General features: G+C 38.8%; 1 protein-coding gene across 1 annotated transcript in view; it reads left to right on the top strand.

Annotated features, from left to right (window-relative positions):
- The window catches only part of LOC138446799 (ATP-binding cassette sub-family C member 4-like), a 175,207-nt gene that overhangs the window by 140,046 nt on the left and 12,906 nt on the right, over nt 1–22,255 (top strand). The window contains 3 exon segments of the mRNA XM_069602131.1: nt 15,821–15,910; nt 19,381–19,553; nt 19,966–20,071. Of these exon segments, the coding sequence (XP_069458232.1) occupies nt 15,821–15,910; nt 19,381–19,553; nt 19,966–20,071 (369 nt within the window).

Raw genomic sequence — 22,255 nt, 5'->3', positions numbered from 1 at the left:
CAAAGGACTCTCAAGAGTCTTCTCCAACACCACAGTTCAAAAGCATCAATTCTTTGGTGCTCTGCTTTCTTTATGGTACAGCTCTGACAACCATACATGACCACTGGAAAGACCATAATTTTGACTAGACATACCTTTGTCAGCAAAGTGATGTCTTTGCTTTTTAACACACTGTCCAGATTTGTCATAGCTTTCTTGCCAAGAAGCAATCATCTTCTGGTTTCATGGCTGCAATCACCAGCCACAGTGACTTTAGAGCCTCAGAAGAAGAAATCTGCCACTGCTTCCACCTTTTAAAGGTTGGGCTAGAAGCCATAATCTTAGTTTTATTAATGTTTAGTTTTAAGCTGGCCTTGTCCCTCTTTCCCTTCACCCTCATCGAGAGGTGTTTTAGTTCCTCTTCTCTTTCTGCCATGAGAGTGGTATCATCCAAATATCTGAAGCTGTTGATGTTTCTCCTGCCAGTCTTGATTCCAGCTAAAACTCATCCAGCCCAGCATTTCTCATTATGTTCTCAGCATATAAGTTAAATAAACAGGGTGACAATAAACAGCCTTGTTGTACTCCTTTCTCAATCCTGAACCCGTCAGTTGTTCCATGTAGTATTCTGTTTCTTCTCAACCTGCATATAGGTTTCTTAAGAGAGAAGTAAGATGGCCTGGTATTCCCATCTCTTTTAGAGTTTTCCACAATTTTTTATGATCACACAGTCAAAAGTTTTAGTATAGTCAATGAAACAGAGGTAGATGTTTTTCTGGAATTCCTTTGCTTTCTCTATGATCCAGCGAATGTTGGCAATTTGATCTCTGGTTCCTCTGCCTTTTCTAAACACAGCTTGGACATCTAGAAGTTCTTGGTTCATGTAATGCTGCAGCCCAGCATGCAGAATGTTGAGCATAACCTTATTAGTGTGGAAGATGAATGCAATTGTCCAGTAGTTTGAATATTCTTTAGTACTGCCCTTCTGTGGAATTGAGATGAGAATTGACTTTTTCCAGTCCTGTGGCCACTGCTGGGTTTTCCTAATTTGCTGACATACTGAGTGCAGCACTTTGATAGCATGATCTTTTAGGATTTTAATAGTTCTGCTGGAATTCCATCACCTCCACTAGCTTTGTTTGTGCATGCCAAGTCGCTTCAGTCATATCTGACCCTCTGCAGATCCTATGGACTGTAGCCCACCAGGCTACGGTCCATGGGATTCTCCAGGCAACAATTCTGGAGTGGGTTGTCATGCCCTCCTCCAGGGGATCTTCCCAATACAGGGGTCAAACCCATGTCCCTTATGTGTCCTGCATTGGCAGGTGGATTCTTTACCACTAGTGCCACCTGGGAAGCCCAGCTTTGTTCATAGTGATGCCTTCTAAGGCCTACTTAACTTCACACTCCAGAATGTCTGGCTCTGGGAGAGTGACCACAGCATGGTGATTATCCGTGTTATTAAGGTCCTTTCTGTACAATTCTTCTGTGTATTCTTTTCATCTCTTCTTGATCTCTTCTGCTTCAGTTAGGCCTTTACCATTTCTGTCCTTGATTGTGTCTAGGTATATAGCCAAGAGCAATGTAGGCCAGGTGTCCTGATCTTCCATCCTGCCCTCTGTTTTGACAGGTTTTCTCTTTTTTTTTAATAGTGAGATTTTATTTTTGCTCTCCAAAATCATCTGCCTATCAAACAAAGCTCAGAAAAACACCCTCTTGAGATGGGAAACAGAGAAGAGATGAGACACAAACAGCCAGGCAAATGTGCTTCCTGGAATGTGGGTGTAATGTGCCCTGAAATGCCTGTTTATTAGGAAGGATTTCAGCATGGCACCCAAAGGGAAGGAGAACATGGGCTTGGTTCTTAAGACTGAGTACAGCTATTGCTACCTACTGGTGGCCTCTAAAATACCTGGAATTACACTAAGTACTCTTGTTTTTTTCTAATTAATTTATTTTTAATTGAAGGCTAATTGCTTTGCAATATCGTTTTGGTTTCTGCCTTATATCAACATGGATCAGCCATAGGTATGCATATGTCTCTCCCTCTTGAACCTCCTTCCTACCTCCCACCTCATACCACCTCTCTAGGTTACCACAGAGCACTGAATTTGAGCTCCTTGAATCATACAGCAAATTTTCGCTGGCTATCTAAGTTTACATAGGGAAATGTGTATGTCTAAGTACTTTTGAAACCAAGATATATCTTTACAGACTACAGTGAAATGCCTCCTCGCACCCCTTAAGACATCTATCAAAAAAGAAAAATAAAAGGGAAAAAGAAAATGGGTTGGCAGTATTGGCAAGAATGTAGAGAAATTAGAATCCTTGTTTGCTGTTGGTAGGAATATAAGATATTGCAACCACTGTGGAAAACAAGTTGGTCATTTTTTTGAAAAAGTTAAAGATAGAATTATTACATGATCTAGCAATTGTGCTTTGGAGTATAAACCCAAAAGAATTGAAAGAAAAATCTTCAAGTGATACCTGTACATGCATGTTCATAGCAACATTATTCTCAGCAGCAAAAAGGTGTAGGCACCCAAAGGTCCATTGACAGATGAATCAAATAAAATGTAGTGCATATGTGTATACAGTGGAGTATTATTCAGCCTTAGAAACGAAGGAAATTCTGACTTGTGCTACAACACAGATGAACCTTGAGGAAATTAAGTGAAATAAGCCAGTTACAAAGGACAAACACTGTATGATTCTACTAATATAAGGTACCTAGAATACTAAACTCATGGAGACAGGAAGTAGAATGGTGGGTACCAGGAGCTGCTGGGAGTGAAGGGTTGTTGTTTAATGGGTACAGAGTTTCAGTTCTGAAAGATGAAAGAAGTTCTGTGGCTGGATGATGGTGATTGCTGTACAACAGTGTAAATGTATTTATTACCACTAAACTGTGCACTTACAGGTGGTCAAGCTAGTAAATTTCATGTGTGCTATTGCTAAGTCGCTTCAGTCGTGTCCGACTCTGTGCAACCCTATAGATGGCAGCCCACCAGGCTCGCCCATCCCTGGGATTCTCCAGGCAAGAACACTGGAGTGGGTTGCCATTTCCTTCTCCAATGCAGGAAAGTGAAAAGTGAAAGTGCAGTCGTTCAGTCGTATCCGACTCTCCGTGACCCCATGGACTGCAGCCCACCAGGCTCCTCCGTCCATGGGAGTTTCCAGGCAAGAGTACTGGAGTGGGGTGCCATTGCCTTCTCCGAAATTTCATGTATATTTTTACCACAATTAAATTTTTTTAAAAAAGGTATCCCTTTCAGGAAAAATGGAAAGAGCTTTTTAGCACATTCAGTCTCCGTATTTAAAGGTTCCCTCTGGCTATTAGATTCATGAGTTGTAGTTACAGTAGAAAATAAATGAGTTTAGATTCCCAAGTTTTATGTTTTGATGGTACTTATCTCTTAAATGGCCAAGTAAGATTAGTTAGTAGAAATAAAGAGCATGCCTGTAAAGTCCTTTCATTTCCTTTGATACAAAGCTTTATAAACATACCCTGCCTTATTTTTAAAACTTCTTAATAGGAAAAAGTTGTATGCTTGTATACATAAAATAGCTCAATAAATAAAGAAACAACATTAGAAAATCCTTAGCTCTGCCAGTAGTGTTTGGGAGCACATCTGAGCAAACACTAAACGTACCTTTGCATCAACATGGTTTGGTTCTGTTCTGTTTATTTCCATCCTTCCTTTGAGCATGTTCAATGTACGCACTCCAGAGAGCATCCTTAAAAAATAGTGCCAAGTTTGTATACATGTAGACTCTCTATAAGTCTTTGTCTCCAAGGTACAATATTGGTTGATAAAAGAGGAAGTATGTGTAGAGAACCTGCAATGTACAAAGGTTTCCAGGAAATCATTCCAGAGGCAGCCAGAGATAGAATGTTTGTGTAGACCGAGTGTCAGCGTGACCCAACAATTTTATTCCTGCTCTTCCTCAAAGAACTTTGGGGCCTTGATGACATCACTCAGCTTCCAGACCTCAGTGTCCTCATCTTTTAACCAGGTCTGGGAATCATTGCCACACAGATTTGTTGTGAAGATGTATCTGGGCTTCCCAAGTGGTGTTAGTGGTACAGGACCTGCCTGCAAATGCAGGAGACAGAAGACATGCAGGTTCAATCCCTTGGTCAGGAAGATCTGCTGGAGGAGGGCACGGAAACTCACTCCAGTATTCTTGACTGGAAGATCCCTTGGACAGATGAGCCTGGTGGGCTATAATCCATGGGGTCACAAAGAGTCTGACATGACTGAAGCGACTTAGCACGCACAGCTGGGCGAGATAAGGTTTGTGCCCATTTCTGGTTCTTGGGAATGCCCAGTCATCAGGATCTGTTATTATTCTTAATGATTGGGTTACTGGCCTTTGGATATTATTTCTCCTTAAGTAAAAAGAAAGAGTAATACTTTCCGGAATGACTTTACTCTTTAATTTATCTTATGTGTTCATGGTGCTTGGTGATTTTCTTTATATTTATTGTTTACAATATAAACTAAATTGTTTATATGCATATAAACAGTAGAGCAAAGAAACAAAAATCAAAAAAACACAATAGGAATTTGTGGGAAGGCGTAACAGAGAAATGTATCTAACATTTCCACCAAAAGCAAGAAGAGGGAATAACACTGTTTTGTACTTTGATTTCATGTTCCCCTCCCAGCAGCTTCTTTGCTAACCACGACCTTGTACACATTGTTACTTACCAGTCCTCCACCAAGACCTCTGGCCTTTTTTCTCAGCCCTCCCCACACTCTTGACTATTTTCTTCCTCTCCTTGAGGATCTCCTTGAGGATACAGAAATCTCTCTCTCATTTCTGCTCCTCTGTACTTATTACAGTCCCTGACAAATTACGAGTACTGATAAGAATTCCTCATGTTTTTGAAATCATTAACATATTTTAACCCCTTATTCTACTATTTCCTGCTTAATCCTCACAATTCTGTTTTTATCCTTACCTGACAGATTTAACAACTGAGGCCTTAGGGGCTTGTCCCACTTATCAAGTAAGCGGCAGAGCCAGGAGTCAGATTTTGCGTGTGTCTGATTATTTTTTCACAGTGTTTCAACTGTATAGCAAAGTAGTAGTGTGTATTTCTTAAGCACAGATTTTTAACTTATCCTTCTCCTCCACTGTCCCCTTTGGTAACAATTAGTTTGTTTTCTATATTTGTGAATCTGTTTCTGTGTTGTAAATAAGTTCATTTCTATCAATTTTTTTTCTTTTTTTTTTACCATTAGTGTTTTTTGTTTGTTTGTTTGTTTTTTATTTTTTAAATTTTAAAATCTTTAATTCTTACATGCGTTCCCAAACATGAACCCCTCTCCCACCTCCCTCCCCATAACATCTCTCTGGGTCATCCCCATGCACCAGCCCCAAGCATGTTGCATCCTGCGTCAGACATAGAGTGGCGATTCAATTCTTACACATTTCTATCAATTTTTAAGAGTCCACATATAAGTGATCTCATATGATATTTGTCTTTCTCTGCCTGACTTATTTCACTTAATCTCATAATCTCTAGGTTCATCCATGTTGCTGCAAATGGCAATATTCTTTCTTTTTATGACTGAATAACATTCCTCTGTGTGTGTGTGTGTGTGTGTGTGTGTGTACATCATATCTTTATCCATTCATCTGTCCATGAACATATCTTGGGTATTGTAAGTAAAACAGTTGTGAAAACTAGAGTGCATGTATCTTTTCGAATTAGGGTTTTTATGTTTTCCAGATATTTGTTGAGGAGGGGAATTGCTGGATTACCCAGTAACTCTTTTTCAATTTCTTAAGGAGCCTCCATATTGTTTTCCATAACAGCTGCACCAATTTACATTTCCGCCAACAGTGTAGGAGGGTCCCCTTTGCTCCAGACCCTCTCCAGCATTTATTATTTATAGACGTTAAATGATGGTCATTCTAACCAGTGTGAGGTGATACTTCATTGTAGTTTTGATCTACATTTCTCTAATAATTAGTGACTATAAAGAAAACTGAACACAGAAGAATTGATGCTTTTGAACTGTGATGTTGAAGAATACTCTTAAGAGTCCTTTGGACTGCAAGGAGATCAAACCAGTCAATCCTAAAGGAAATCAGTCCTGAATATTCATTGGAATAACTGATGTTGAAGCTGAAGTTCCAATAATTTAGCCTCCTGATGTGAAGAACTGACTCCTTAGAAAAGACCCTGAGGTTGGGAAAAATTGAAGGCGGGAGGAAAAGGGGACATCAGAGGATGAGATGGTTGGATGGCATCACCAACTTGATGGACATGAGTTTGAGCAAGCTCTGGGAGTTGATGATGGATACGGAAGCCTGGCGTGCTGCAGTTCATGGGGTCTCAAAGAGTTGGACATGACTGAGTGACTGAACTGAATCATTAGTGATGCTGAGTATCTTTTTATGGGTCTGTTGACCGTCTGTATGTCTTTGGAGAAATGTCTATTTAGGACTTCTTCACATTTTTTGATTAGGTATTTTGTTTCTTTGATATTGAGCTGTATAAGCCATTGTTTATACAGATATTGACTGTATTTATGTAGACTAGAAACAAAGTATCAGAAAGAGAAATTAAGGAAACAATCCCATTGACATCACATCAAAGAAAAAAAAAAAAACTTGGAATAAACCTGCCTAAGGAGGTAAAAGGCCTGTATACGAAACCTGTAAGACAGTGATGAAAGTAATTGAAGACGATACAAACAGATGAAAAGATAAACTGTATTGTTGGATTGAAAGATTCAATATTGTTCAGAATAACCATACTACCCAAGACAATTTACAGAGTGAATGCAATCTCTTATCAAATTGCTAGTGGCATTTTTCACAAAACTAGAACAAAATTTTATTTTATTTTTTTTGAAATTTGTATGAAAACAGAAAAGACTGCAAATAGCCAAAACAATCTTGAGAAAGAAGAACACAGCTGAAGGAATCACAGTCTCTGATTTCAGACTATTCTACAAAGTTACAGTGATGAAAAAGTATGTTACTGTCACAGAAACTAGACACAGGGATTAATGCAACAGGATAGAAAACCCAGAAATAAACCCATGTGCTTATGATCAATTAATCAGAGACAAAAGAGGTAACAATGTGTAATAAAGAAAAGGCAATCTCTTCAATAAATAGTTTGGGGAAATATGCATGACTGCATGTAAAAGAAATAATTAGAACATTCTCTAATATCATATAAAAAAATAAAAATGAATAAATGAGCAAAGACTGTGAGACAAGATTCTTAGTAAGACAAGATCTTAGAGGAAAACATAGGCAGAATACTCTTGACATAAATCACAGCACTAATTTTTGGATCTGATCCCTAAAGTAATGGAAGCAAAAGCAAAAACAAATAAATGTGACCTGGTTAAATTTAAAAGAATTTGTAGTACAAAGGAAACCATTAAAAAAAAAAAGCCTATGAAAAAGAAGAAAATATTTGCAAATGATGTGATCACCAATGTATTAATTTCCAAAATATGCTAATAAGATTCCAAATAAATTTAAAGAGATTCCCAACTCCAGAGGCTGAGAAGCAAATTACTCTGCCTGCACAAGACTTCAGGTGGCTGTTGACTGTAGTCCTGATAGAACTGCTTCATATCATGATTTCATGTGCATGCATGCGCGCGTGCGCACACACACACACACACACACACACACACATATACATATACACGCATACCCAGAGGAAAAAAATGTCACAAAACAACATTCCTATTGCTCTGTGCTCTGATATTTTTTGTGATGCCAGTTCTATTCTACTTCATATAAAAGATAAAATGATGATGACAAGGCACAAAATTAATTTCATAATCCACTGACTACATCTGAAATTTGACAAACACTGTCCCTGCCTTTCCCCCTGTTGGGCTGGGCTCCTGGTCCATGTTAGCATCACATCAGGAACTTTATTGTTGTTTCAGATTTCACAGCAACCCTGCAAGGCTAACCCTAGTTTCCAGTAAGGGAAATGTCTTGGAAAGATAAATAATTTACTCTGAGTTTAATAACTAGTGAGAAGTTGAATCAGAACTTAGAACTGACTCTAATTTTTTTTTCAATAAATGTTAAACTGAATGATGTTCTCATGAGCTATTTTCCCTAAAACATAACAAAAGTTTATATGGATGGAGCAAAGCCAGAAGATATGAGTCCTCCTATTGTGTGTCTCATTTAGAGAATATCAGTTTTGAAATGGGTTTAGTCATTTGTATGTTATGGACTAATAAGTGTCAGGAGAAGATACTCAAAATCTTACCCCTCTCCAGCCAAGAGCCCTTTGTTTTTACAGTGTCTTGCAGGCTCAGAGATGGAGAAAGTCTGTTGGTTTGGTTACTTGAAGTTAACTTGTCTGTGCACAGAAAACGTGCACCCTTTCTCCCCTCTAATGAGCAGCAAGCAGTGATGCTTGTGTGTCAACACCCTGATTTAGGCAGCCTAGGAAGCTGAGAGCAGACTCTACAGAAGGGGGAGCCCAGTGCTGTTTCTTTGAGTTGCCCCGCTTAGGTAAGCCAGGCCCATATCATGTTCCCTGAATCCCTTTTACCCGTGATCCTGGGAACAGCAGCAAGCTTCTTGGGTCATGTTTCTCTCTCTTTCCCAGGGTTATCCCCATCACTGTTGATCCTGCCATGAACAGGTTAGAACTAGGGGAGATGGGATAGCAGCAAGGACTGGGTAGGAATAAAAAACAGGCGAGTGGGGGCATAAACCATCAGTCCTCGGGGGAACTTTCAAAGATGAATACTGTGTTCTTAAGAAGTATTCCTCAATTTGTGTTCAGAATCTCAGGAAAAAGCCAAAATGAAAGCTTTTCCTAAATAATTTCCTTAAACACAAGAGGTAGCTAAAGTGTATGAGTCCTTTGTGCTCAAGATCTGAAGTAGTTAAGTATATTCCCCAGGAAGAACGTCAGTTGAGACGTTATATTCAGGGAGTAGCTGCTAACTTGAAAGGACCTGGGTAATAAAGGAAAGGTGGAGAAGAGAAGGGCGAGGAATACTGGGGATCAGCCTCCCCTCACCTCGCCAGTTGTTTGTGTAAATGTCATAGATAACAGCTAAAGGATGAGAAATCCCCTGCACATGGGAATCTTGAGTTCAGTTCACTTCAGTCACTCAGTCGTGTCCGACTCTTTGTGACCCCATGGACTGCAGCATGCCAGGCCTACCTGTCCAACACCAACTCCCAGAGTTTACCCAAACTTGTGTCCATTGAGGCATTGATGCCATCCAGCCATCTCATTCTCTATCATCCCCTTCTCCTCCTGCCTTCAATTTTCCCCAGCATCAGGGTCTTTTCCAACGAGTCAGCCCTTCACATCAGGTTGCCAAAGTATTGGAGTTTCAACTTCAGCATCAGCCCTTCCAGTGAACATTCAGGCCTGATCTCCTTTAGGATGGATTGGCTGGATCTCCTTGCAGTCCAGGGGACTCTCAAGAGTCTTCTCCAACACCACAGTTCAAAAGCATCAATTCTTCGTCACTAAGTTTTCTTTATAGTCCAACTCTCACATCCATACATGACTAATGGAAAAACCATAGCCTTGACTAGATTAGACGGACTTTGTTGGCAAAGTAACATCTCTGCTTTTTAATATGCTGTCTAGCTTGGTTATAACTTTCCTTCCAAGGAGTCAGTGTCTTAATTTCATGGCTGAAGTCACCATCTGCAGTGATTTTTTTTTTTTTGTCATCTGCAGTGATTTTAGAGCCCTAAAAGATAAAGCCTGTCACTATTTCCACTGTTTTCCCATCTATTTGCCATGAAGTGATGGGACCAGATGCCGTGATCTTAGTTTTCTGAATGTTGAGCTTTAGGCCAAGGTTTTCACTCTCCTCTTTCATTTTCATCAGGAGGCTCTTTAGTTCCTCTTCACTTTCTGCCATAAAGGTGGTGTCATCTGCATATCTGAGGTTATTGATATTTCTCCCGGCAAACTTGATTCCAGCCTGTGCTTCATCCAGCCCAGCATTTCTCATGTTGTACTATGCATATAAGTTAAATAAGCAGGGTGACAATATACAGCCTTGATGTACTCCTTTTCCTATTTGGAACCCGTCTGTTGTTCCATGTCCAGTTCTAACTGTTGCTTCCTGACCTGCATACAGATTTCTCAAGAGGCAGGTAAGGTGGTCTGGTATTCCCAGCTCTTTTAGAATTGTCCACAGTTTATTGTGATCCACACAGTCAAAGGCTTTGGCATAGTCAATGAAGCAGAAAGAGATCTTTTCCTGGAAATCTCTTAGTTTGTCAATGATGCAGCAGATGTTGGCAATTTGATCTCTGCTTCCTCTGCCTTTTCTAAAACCAGTTTGAACATTTGGAATTTCATGGTTCACGTATGGTTGAAGCCTGTCTTGAAGAATTTTGAGCATTGCATTACTAGTATATGAGATGAGTGCAATTGTGTGGTAGTTTGAGCATTCTTTGGCATTACCTTTCTTTGGGATTGGAATGAAAACTGACCCTTTCCAGGCCTGTGGCCACTGCTGAGTTTTCCAAATTTACCTGCATATTGAGTGCAGCACATTCACAGCATCATATTTTAGCATTTGAATTAGCTCAGCTGGAATTCCATCACCTCCACTAGCTTTGTTCATAGTGACGCTTCCTAAGGCCCACTTGACTTCACATTCCAGGATGTCTGGCTCTAGATTAGTGATCACACCATCGTGATTATCTTGGTCGTGAAGATCTTTTTTGTACAGTTCTTCTGTGTATTCTTGCCACCTCTTCTTAATATCTTCTGCTTCCATTAGGTCCATACCATTTCTGTCCTTTATTGAGCCCATCTTTGCATGAGGTGTAACCTTCGTATCTCTAATTTTCTTGAGGAGATCTCTAGTCTTTCCCACTCTATTGTTTTCCTCTATTTCTTTGCACTGATCTCTGAGGAAGGCTTTCTTATCTTTCCTTGCTATTCTTTGGAACTTTGCATTAAAATGGGTCTATCTTCCCTTTTCTCCTTCGCTTTTGGCTTCTCTTCTTTTCACAGCTATTTGTAAGTCCTCCTCAGACAGTCATCATGCTCTTTTGCATTTCTTTTTCTTGGGGATGGTCTTGATCCCTGTCTCCTGTACAATGTCTTGACCCTCTTTCCATAGTTCATCAGGCACTTGTCTATCAGATCTAGTCCCTTAAATCTGTTTCTCACTTCCACTGTATAATTGTAAGGGATTTGGTTTAGGTCATACCTGAATGGTCTAGTGGTTTTCCCTACTAGGGGAAAGTTTCAGTCTGAATTTGGCAATAAGGAGTTCATGATCTGAGCCATAGCCAGCTCCTGGTCTTGTTTTTGCTGAGTGTATAGAGCTTCTCCATCTTTAGCTGTAAAGAATATAATCAATCTGATTTCAGGGTGGCTCATCTGGTGATGTCCATGTGTAGATCTTCTCTTGTGTTGTTGGAAGAGGATGTTTGCTATGACCAGTGTGTTTGCTTGGCAAAACTCTGTTAGCCTTTGCCTTGCTTCATGCTGTACTCCAAGGCCAAATTTGCCTGTTACTCCAGGTGTTTCTTGACTTCCTACTTTTTCATTCCAGCCCCCTATAATGAAGAGGCCATCTTTTTGGGGTGTGTGTTCTAAAAGGTCTTGTAGGTCTTCATAGAACCATTCAACGTCAGCTTCTTCAGCATTACTGGTCGGGGCAAAGAGTTGGATTACTGTGATATTGCATGGTTTTCCATGGAAACGAACAGAGATCATTCTGTCGTTTTTGATATTGCATCCAAGTACTGCGTTTCAGAGTCTTCTGTTGACCATGATGGCTATTCCATTTCTTCTAAGGGATTCTTGCCCACAGCAGTAGATACGATGGTCATCTGAGTTAAATTCACCTGTTGCAGTCCATTTTAGTTCGCTGATTTTTTTTTTTTAATTTTAAAATCTTTAATTCTTACATGCCTTCCCAAACATGAACCCCCCCTCCCACCTCCCTCCCCATAGCATCTCTCTGGGTCATCCCCATGCACCAGCCCCAAGCATGCTGTATCCTGCGTCAGACATAGACTGGCGATTCAAGTCTTACATGATAGTATACATGATAGAATGCCATTCTCCCAAATCATCCCACCCTCTCCCTCTCCCTCTGAGTCCAAAAGTCCGTTATACACATCTGTGTCTTTTTTCCTGTCTTGCATACAGGGTCGTCATTGCGATCTTCCTAAATTCCATATATATGTGCTGGTATACTGTATTGGTGTTTTTCTTTCTGGCTTACTTCACTCTGTATAATCGGCTCCAGTTTCATCCATCTCATCAGACCTGATTCAAATGAATTCTTTTTAACGGCTGAGTAATACTCCATTGTGTATATGTACCACAGCTTTCTTATCCATTCATCTGCTGATGGACATCTAGGTTGTTTCCATGTCCTGGCTATTATAAACAGTGCTGCGATGAACATTGGGGTACATGTGTCTCTTTCAATTCTGGTTTCCTCGGTGTGTATGCCCAGAAGTGGGATTGCTGGGTCATAAGGTAGTTCTATTTGCAATTTTTTAAGGAATTTCCACACTGTTCTCCATAGTGGCTGTACTAGTTTGCATTCCCACCAACAGTGTAGGAGGGTTCCCTTTTCTCCACACCCTCTCCAGCATTTATTGCTTGCAGATTTTTGGATCGCAGCCATTCTGACTGGTGTGAAGTGGTACCTCATTGTGGTTTTGATTTGCATTTCTCTAATAATGAGTGATGTTGAGCATCTTCTCATGTGTTTGTTAGCCATCTGTATGTCTTCTTTGGAGAAATGTCTATTTAGTTCTTTGGCCCATTTTTTTGATTGGGTCGTTTATTTTTCTGGAATTGAGTTGCATAAGTTGCTTGTATATTTTTGAGATTAGTTGTTTGTCAGTTGCTTCATTTGCTATTATTTTCTCCCATTCAGAAGGCTGTCTTTTCACCTTGCTTATATTTTCCTTTGTTGTGCAGAAGCTTTTAATTTTAATTAGATCGCATTTGTTTATTTTTGCTTTTATTTCCAGAATTCTGGGAAGTGGATCATAGAGGATCCTGCTGTGATTTATGTCTAAGAGTGTTTTGCCTATGTTCTCCTCTAGGAGTTTTATAGTTTCTGATCTTACATTTAGATCTTTAATCCATTTTGAGTTTATTTTTGTGTACGGTATTAGAAAGTGATCTAGTTTCATTCTTTTACAAGTGGTTGACCAGTTTTCCCAGCACCACTTGTTAAAGAGATTGTCTTTACTCCATTGTATATTCTTTCCTCCTTTGTCAAAGATAAGGTGTCCATATGTGTGTGGATTTATCTCTGGGCTTTCTATTTTGTTCCATTGATCTATATGTCTGTCTTTGTGCCAGTACCATACTGTCTTGATGACTGTGGCTTTGTAGTAGAGCCTGAAGTCAGGCAAGTTTATTCCTCCAGTTCCATTCTTCTTTCTCAAGATTGCTTTGGCTATTCGAGGTTTTTTGTATTTCCATACAAATCTTGAAATTATTTGTTCTAGTTCTGTGAAAAATGTGGCTGGTAGCTTGATAGGGATTGCATTGAATTTGTAAATTGCTTTGGGTAGTATACTCATTTTCACTATATTGATTCTTCCGATCCATGAACATGGTATATTTCTCCATCTATTAGTGTCCTCTTTGATTTCTTTCATCAGTGTTTTATAGTTTTCTACATATAGGTCTTTAGTTTCTTTAGGTAGATATATTCCTAAGTATTTTATTCTTTCATTGCACTGGTGAATGGAATTGTTTCCTTAATTTCTTTTTCTACTTTCTCATTATTCGTGTATAGGAATGCAAGGGATTTCTGTCTGCAGATGACATGATCCTCTACATGGAAAACCCTAAAGACTCCACCAGAAAATTACTAGAGCTAATCAATGAATATAGTAAAGTTGCAGGATATAAAATCAACACATAGTTCGCTGATTTTTAAAATGTCGATGTTCACCCTTGCCATCTTCTGTTGGACCACTTCCAGTGTGCCTTGATTCATGGATCTAACATTCCAGGTTCCTATGGAATATTACTCTTTACAGCATTGGACCTTGCTTTTATCACCAGTCACATCCAGTCTTAAGGTTGAAAAGTACAAAGAGTAAAAAGTTTTTTATAAAAATTTGAAGTAGAATGATGGTTATTCCCCTGACAAGGAACTCTTACTATTGCTTAGATGGTTGTTAAGTCTTTGATCCAAAATGCAAGAGTTTTAAGAGCGTCTTTATATTTGTTTATCTGGATTTTTCCATTCAATTCAGTAATCATCTTGAAATGTCATATGTCCAGTGATTTTTAATGCTTTATAGGCTTATCAGTCACTTAATCAACTTTATGCAAATGAAGCTCCCTACATAGCATATTTTTAATTTTGGATTTTCCTTAGGGATATATCTCTTTTGATGGCACAGTGTCCTGTGCCTTCTGCATTCATTTCTCAATCACTAGTCTTAAATCTGAGATAAGAGGGAAAGAAGGTATGGGAGGCTCCTTGAGTGTCATTCTTCATCATGACTAGGGATGTCTTCTTCATCTTTCTTCTCAGGCTTTTGTGAAGTGAGGAGGAAAGTCCAGCCCCAAGGCCAGGCAGTATTTTGAGGCTGGTGATTCCGAGCAGTTCTGGGCACTTGTGGAAGCGTCAAGTCTCCTCTTGTTCCCACGTGTGCCTCCCCTTTTTCTGCCCACTTCACTGAAGGGAGCCAGTTGGGCTCTTCTCTGCTGCTCATATTCTTATAGCCTGGTTTACTAGAGCCTTCCAGAAGAAAATGTAAATTGGCTACATGATCTTATGTACTAGATTTTCTCTTGAAACTCAGGAGGCATATATTTCCAGCGTGAAAGTGAAAGTGAAGTCGCTCAGTCATGTCCGACTCTTTCCGATCCCATAGACTGTAGTCTACCCGGCTCCACTGTCCATGGGATTCACCAGGCAAGAATATTGAAGTGGGTTGCCATTTCCTTCTCCAGGGGTCTTCCTGACCCAGGGATCAAACCCGGATCTCCTGCATTGCAGGCAGATGCTTTACCCTCCGTGCCACCAGGGAAGCCCACATTTCCGGTGTGGCTCCTCCCAAAGTAGGTGAATAGGAAAAACTGTTCAAATAATTTTGCTATGGCTCATGTCACAGTGGGTTTCCAGGCCCTCTTGGCCTTGCAGTTAGTAATGATGTTCTTTGAGGCAGGTCATGCTGACACATAGGTGAGAGAACAAGGGGACCAGCTGATACCTAATCAGAGGAGATCTCTCCATGGACAGAGGTGCATCAGACCCCAGGAGCTGATGTTCTCTTTGCACATGTGGGGAAGTTCATTTCCCACATGTGGAGAGATTCCAGATCCTAGAAGACAGTCTGACCAGTGGAGAAAATAGCCGAGTTTATTCTTCATTGTCAATGTGTAAATATTGAATGGTTTTGCTTTGAAGCACAAACCTCAACTAATCATGCAGTTGGTATTTCCCAGTAATACCAGGATTGACAGTTAATTTATGTAGATCTTGAAAGTTTCCCATGTAATTGTATCCTCAGTTTGTGTGTGTGTCTAAGTAGATATTTATTACCACAATGGCAATTTAAAAAAAATCAAATCTTCATTTCTCTTTCTTAATTTTTTTAAGATAAAAATACTTCTTCAATACTTTCTTCTTTTAGTGTTTAATAGTTCAGAGGATATTTTGCAGCATACTTTGTACAATGGAAAATTATTTTAAAGATATTGTTTTGTAAACATACATTTGCAACTTTAATATTAATGATTGCACTGAATTTTGGTATTTTGTATTTTCATTCTTTTCTATAAGCATTGGTTTAAAATGAAAAGAGATTAAGATAATAACATTCACTATTTTGTGGTATTTAGGAACCTGTGTTATTCACTGGAACAGTGAGGAAAAATCTGGATCCCTTTAATGAGTATTTGGAGGAGGAACTGTGGAATGTCTTAGAAGAGGTAATTTATGCAATGTAATTAATTTATTAGCATCAGTATCTGTGTGTGTTCATTTATAGCATTGCAGGTAATTAAGAGAAGCTTATCATTTTATCTGACTTTGTTTACCTTCTAAGAGAACAGTGATGAGATGGGTGCACTTAAAATGTGTGTATTGATAATGAAAACCAACAATATAATTCCTCATATTTTCATTTTAGCTTTTTGTATAGAACCCCAAGCAACTAGACGCATTATTTTGTCCTCAGCAGAACATTAAACTAGACATTAAAACTGTGGGGTCAAATTCTATGAGTGACCTAGTAAATTAATTACCCTAATTACCCCTCCAATATTCATTTTATTCCTCTGGCCTTAGGGGATATCTAAGTGGAGACACTAGTTTTTCATTATAACTGAAAGATAAACAAGATCATACCAATAAGATGCTATGAAGTTTCATAAGAAAGTGTTTATAAAAGTAAGTTATATAGTTGGAATGTGATGATGGTTACTTATTTATGATTATATCATTTTAATGTTGCAGCATGAATACAGGTAACAGAACCCTGAAGCTTTGGCTCAGTTTTTACATGGATAGGTTAATTTCTAGAGGATTTTCTGTTATTTGTGTCATGTTACCCCTGGCCCTACTTCATTGAATTTCCTCACCCTTGCATGAAACATTTTTGACTGTTAAGTTGCTATTGGTTTGTATATTTTAATACTAATTATTTTGTGCATTTGCCCTAGTTTTGTAAATTAATTCTGCTGGTGGCAGAAATTTTAGACTTTTTTTCTAATATAAATTTATTTAATTTGAGGCTAATTACTTTACAATATTGTGGTGGTTTTGCCATACATTGACAGGGATCCGCCACCGGTGTACATGTGTTCCCGATCTTGAACCTCGCTCCCACCGCCCTCCCATCCCAACCCTCTGGGTCATCCCAGTGCACCAGCCCCAAGCACCCTGTCTCATGCATCGAAACTGGACTGGCTAAACCATAAACAGACTTTTAATCTCTCATAGGACCTAGCTCAGTCTTTTGCTTTTAAAAAGCAGCACTTAATAAATAGGTACTAAATATTTGGTTGATTGTTCATTTCAGAGAAATATGGCTTATTTTTTTACAAAATTTTGTGTTACACAAGTCCAGCATTGATAGTAGCTCTGTTGGGACACAAGTGTGTCTCATCACACAGGAAACCAAGATACAGAAATCTGGGCGTTAGCAGCCGGTGCCTCAGGAACCACGTGGTTCAGTCCTGGCTGTGGGACAGCTCATATGCCCATTTCTAGGGGCATTGTATTAGGTGAGTGGGCTCCCCCTTTACTTCCTTTACTGATGGTCCTGCTCTACTAATAGGTCTTCCCCATCTGTTGACTGCATTTCACTGTCTCCTTCCAGCCCAAACCAGCCTTTCTTTTTTGAGAATTAAGAAGCTTCCACGAAATGTGGGAACCATTTGATATCTGTGTTAACCTCCTGTGAGAGTCATTGGCACCTACTAGATATACTACACAGTAGGTTACTTTCAAAATGGTAATGGTGATAGAAATAGGGTAACTTACAAGTTCAGTTTGTTTTTCAGTTTAGCTATATTCTATTATTTTCCCAGCCTCAAAAACGATCTGAAGTATTCCATGCTATGATGTTTTGAACAGTATTATTTGCTCCATTTTCCTTAAATTATAACTTTTTCTGTGCTTTCCACAGTTTACAGTGTGATGTTGTGATATTCTGGAGCCAGTTAATTGTTATAAGAATATAATCCTTTTACATGTAATAATAGTGTTATATGTAAACTGTCTACATGGATTTATTTTCTAATTTATAGGAACAGATATGTCACAAGATGAGATTCACCTCTGCCTTCACACAGCCAGCAAATATCTGAGAGCTTAGACATGCATTGTTGCAGATTCTGGGGCTCTCACGTTCATCAAGATTTATCTCACAGTCATCAACAATTATCTCATTTAAGAAATAAAATAGTAACATTACACTATCATCTAGTGTGTTCAGATTCTCCAGTTGTAACTTCTAGATGTTATTTTCTACTGCCTCTTTTGTCCTTTTCTTCCATTCTAATACTTTATACCTTGATTATATGATTATGCTACAAAGGGCCTTGATATTCATATTATTCTCATAACCATCCCTGATTCATAAATACAGAGTCTTTTATAAATAGAGAGTATTTTATGAGAAACATTTCCACTTAAAACTCTTATTCATCATGAAGTAGATATGGACTAACTGAAAGAAAAAGAAAAAAGCAGATTAATCATATGATGTCACCCAATTTAGGAGTAAGTATGAGATTATTGCTTCAAAGTCAGGATGTCAGTCTTAACAAAGACCAACCACTTGTATCACAGTCCAAATCTTACCCTTTAGAGTTTGTACACTTTTCATGCTATCACAAAATACCAGGACCGTATTTAATCCTAACTCAGAATTCTGCTTTCTAAGGATTGAACTCCATCAGGAGCACAGTTCAGGGTCACATTCATGGAAGTGCTCCAACATTTAGGATATCACAAAAATGCTACTTATTCACCCTGGATGTTTTGTTATCTAATATTGTAATGTGTTAAATAACTTATTGGTCATCAATCTGTTGGTTTCTTAATTTGAAGTTTATTTATTCTTTGTTCTTTAACTTCCAAGTAAAGCCTGAGTTTGCTTCTTGCTCCATAGAATTTCTCCAAAGTTCATTGAACTGACCCCTACCACCAAGTGTATTTTCAGATTATATTTGGTGGTTAAAGGTTTGCTTTTTTAATCTTAGGAGTATAATTTTATGAAGATAAATTAATATAAACATCACCTATATACATATTGTGGGGGAGATAAGATGTAATATTGTATCTTGTTTCTTGTGAGTTTTCATTCACTGCAAGACACTTATGATATTGAAGAAAATGCACTTGACTGGTCCATTATTTATAAGACTAAGCTTGGGAAAGGTTCCAGGATTACTAATTATTAGATAAAGTTTTCCATTGTTTAAATTTGCATTGTTTTAAATGTTACAAAATTGTAAAGTGTTAATAATATTATATCTTTAAAGAACCAAACTTTCTGTAGTTTTTTTAAGTTTCCTTTTAGTGTACCAACCCTTATGCAAAATGTACTTTGGTAAAGTTGATTCAACCATAAAGATCCTTTTAGATTTTCTGTTTAAACCACATTGGGAGAAATAGCTTCAAATTTTGAGACTTTCTGGACTAATTCCTAGGTGGGGTTTGTTGGTGGATGGCATGTGGCAGGGATGAGGGGATAATTGAGATCTTTCTGTCCTGACTTGACTCTACTCACTGTCTTTCTCAGTGAACACTAACTGGAAATAGCTCTCCCTATCACCTAGCTTTACATGTAAGATACCCAAGAAGTTGTGAGGACTTCAAAGCTCTAATGTCTAAGAGGTTTGTCTACTTCAGCAGCAGTTTGTTTAGGAAAATGCTCTTTCTGTATCCACAGGTACAGCTTAAAGAAACCATCCAAGGCCTTCCTGGTAAAATGGATGCCGAATTAGCAGAATCAGGATTGAACTTGAGTGTTGGACAGAGACAACTAGTGTGCCTCGCCAGGGCTATTCTCAGGAAAAATCAGATATTGATTCTTGACAAAGCCACATCCAGTGTGGATCCAAGGTATGGAGCCAAGGTCCATGAAACCTGGAATCCAAATAGAAAATGTGGTAAATGGAAAACATTTAGTGATGCTGAGAAATATTTCTATGCTCTCTTTGCCCCATAGATATCTCTTAATAATATTAATCCCAGAAAACAAAGGAAGAAACCAAGACACGTTATATGCTATTAATGTAGTTATGAGGCATCCTAAGAGAGTTGGATTCCTAAATCCAGCTCCTGATAGTTTCAAGTAATTTCAAGGGAAGACTATTTTCCATCATTTTATGAAAAATAGTAAATTTCTAAATAGACTTTTTATACTTAGATTTTTAGGGGCAAGATTACATGTTAAAGTATTGATTTTTAATTTTTAACTCTTTAGTCTGCTTTTCCTATCTTCACTGAAGTATATCAATTTCTCTGATTCCAGAAATGAGGAGTTAATACAAAAAAAAATCCGTGAGAAATTTGCCCAGTGCACTGTGCTAACCATCACACACAGGTTGAGTACTGTTATTGACTGTGAATGGATACTGGTAAGACCCTCACCATTTCAGTTGTTTCCATTTATATTCAATTTTTCAACTGATCCTTCCATGTAAAACTTGATAGAAACCTCCAGTAATTTAATTTTCTCCTCTCATTCCTGAAAATAACTCAAGTATTTAACTTTACTTTCAAAATGTGCTATTAAATAATATATCCAATAATCTTATATTTTCATAAAATATTCTTATATTTGAATTGTCATTTTTTAAGATGTCCAGCCATGAAAATATTCCAAACCCAAGTTATAGCTCCATATTTCAAGAGGCTAGAACCCAGGGGGTTGTTGGCTAAGGTTGCAGAATTTTTCAGCTCTTGCTATCAGAAGGGAGTCCATGAGAAGAAAGGGCCTTGTGAGAAAAACAGTATTTATGCTGAAAGGATTTAATATAGGAAATTTGCTACATAAGAATTAGAGGCTAGAAAAATGAAAGGAAACACTGGGCTAATGATTTTAGAAAGCAGCTATCATGTCCTAGGATGGATCCCCAGACCTAAGAACTCAGAAGAGAGGCCCTACAGTTACTGAAACCTCCAAGGAGAGGTCACTGCCCAGTTGCTGGTTGTATGTGCTGAGGAAGCAGGATGGGGCTATTTCTCCATGTGCTAATAGAAGCTGGGAGCTGGAGTCAGGTCCGCCTGCTGAGGTGATACTGCAGGAACACCCAAATCAGATAGAACATTAGCTCTGTCCCACTTTCAGTCTCCCTCTAGTGCCTGCTTACTGGCAGAACCTTGAAAAAGGCCAGCTTGCCAAAGAGCCTCTGAAATGTGGCTTGCAGAGACTGAACCTGTGCATCACAGGTGAGAGTTTAGAAAGGAAGGCAAATCAAGGCTGAGAGACTGTAGATAAACAACAAACAAGTCTCTTACACAGTAGATCGAGGCACTGCACATGCGGTAGGCTCTAAGCTTTGGTCTCTGGATATCTGTCTAGTATCTTCCCTCCAGATTTGATTGGCTCTTTCCTCTCAGTAATTTAATATTTCTTTCCTTATCTTCTTTTCCTTCCTCCCTCTATTCCTTATCTCTTTTCATCTTCTCTTTGTTGTTTCCCTCTGCTTCTCGCTCAGTTTCAGTAACTGTTAAGAGTGTGGCTTTATAAAATGATATAGAAAGCATGGCTCAAAGGAAAACCTTTGGCTGCATATAATCCCAAAATAATGTGTTTGTCACTCAGTCATGTCCGACTCTTTGTGACCCCATGGACTGTAGCCTGCCAGGCTCCTCTGTCCATGGGATTCTCCAAGCAAGAATACTGGAGTGGGTAGCCATTCCCTTCTGCAGGGAATCTTCCTGACTCAAGGATTGAACCCAGGTCTTCTGCATTGCAGACAGATTCTTTACTGTCTGAGCCACAAGGGGAGTCAGTCCCAAAAGAATGCAAGATATATTTAAGTATTTTGATGGTCCACACAAAATAGGTAATAATCAATAATAAACAGTAACATCCAAACTTCCTTATGCCTTATGATGATGGAACTGTCTCTTTTGATTTCTTGGACAGTTTCTAAAATATCACTCCCTTCCCCCACTTCACATGCATTGTCAGATGGATCATCAGTGGGAACATTGAGTAGATATCAGGCTGTCAGCATTGAAACAGTGCCTGTAGCCTCACTCACCAAGATGGACATAGAGAGAAGTGAGCTCCAAGGAGTCCAATGAGAGGAGTGGGGCATCCCCAACCAAAGGGATGCTCTAGGCTCCAGCAGTGTAGCCAGCTGTCTGGACTAGAGCAACACAGTAGGAAACCGACTCCACCTGAAAACTTTCAAGAGGGACTGGGTTAAATTCCAAGACTACAGGACAGTAGCTCAAATTCCAGAAATGCTTTTTAGCACCCGGTATTCCTGAACCCTCATTTTGTGTTCTTGAATGCTAATTGGAAAAGTAGCCTTTCATTTCTACTTTTTCCTTGTTGCTTTGTTGTTCTTACCTCTTAGCACTGTATATTTTGAAGACTGACACAAAACCATCTTTCTTCCATAACAAATAAATGATGCTATAAAATTTACCTGTTTCAAACCCTTTATCAGGCTTTAGAGGCAGCAACAGAAAGATGGCTTAATCTCCAGCTCAGTTAGGTGTCGGTTCAAATAAATTATTTTTTCCTAAATGTACCCTGCAGCTTTATTTTTGGGTTTTGGTATTCCAGCATTAATCACAGCAGA

This window comes from Ovis canadensis, chromosome 10 (genome assembly GCF_042477335.2).
Source record: "Ovis canadensis isolate MfBH-ARS-UI-01 breed Bighorn chromosome 10, ARS-UI_OviCan_v2, whole genome shotgun sequence".
NCBI lineage: Eukaryota > Metazoa > Chordata > Mammalia > Artiodactyla > Bovidae > Ovis > Ovis canadensis.
The sequence above is the reverse complement of the archived record's forward strand: the minus strand, read 5'-3'. Positions and strand labels throughout refer to the sequence as shown.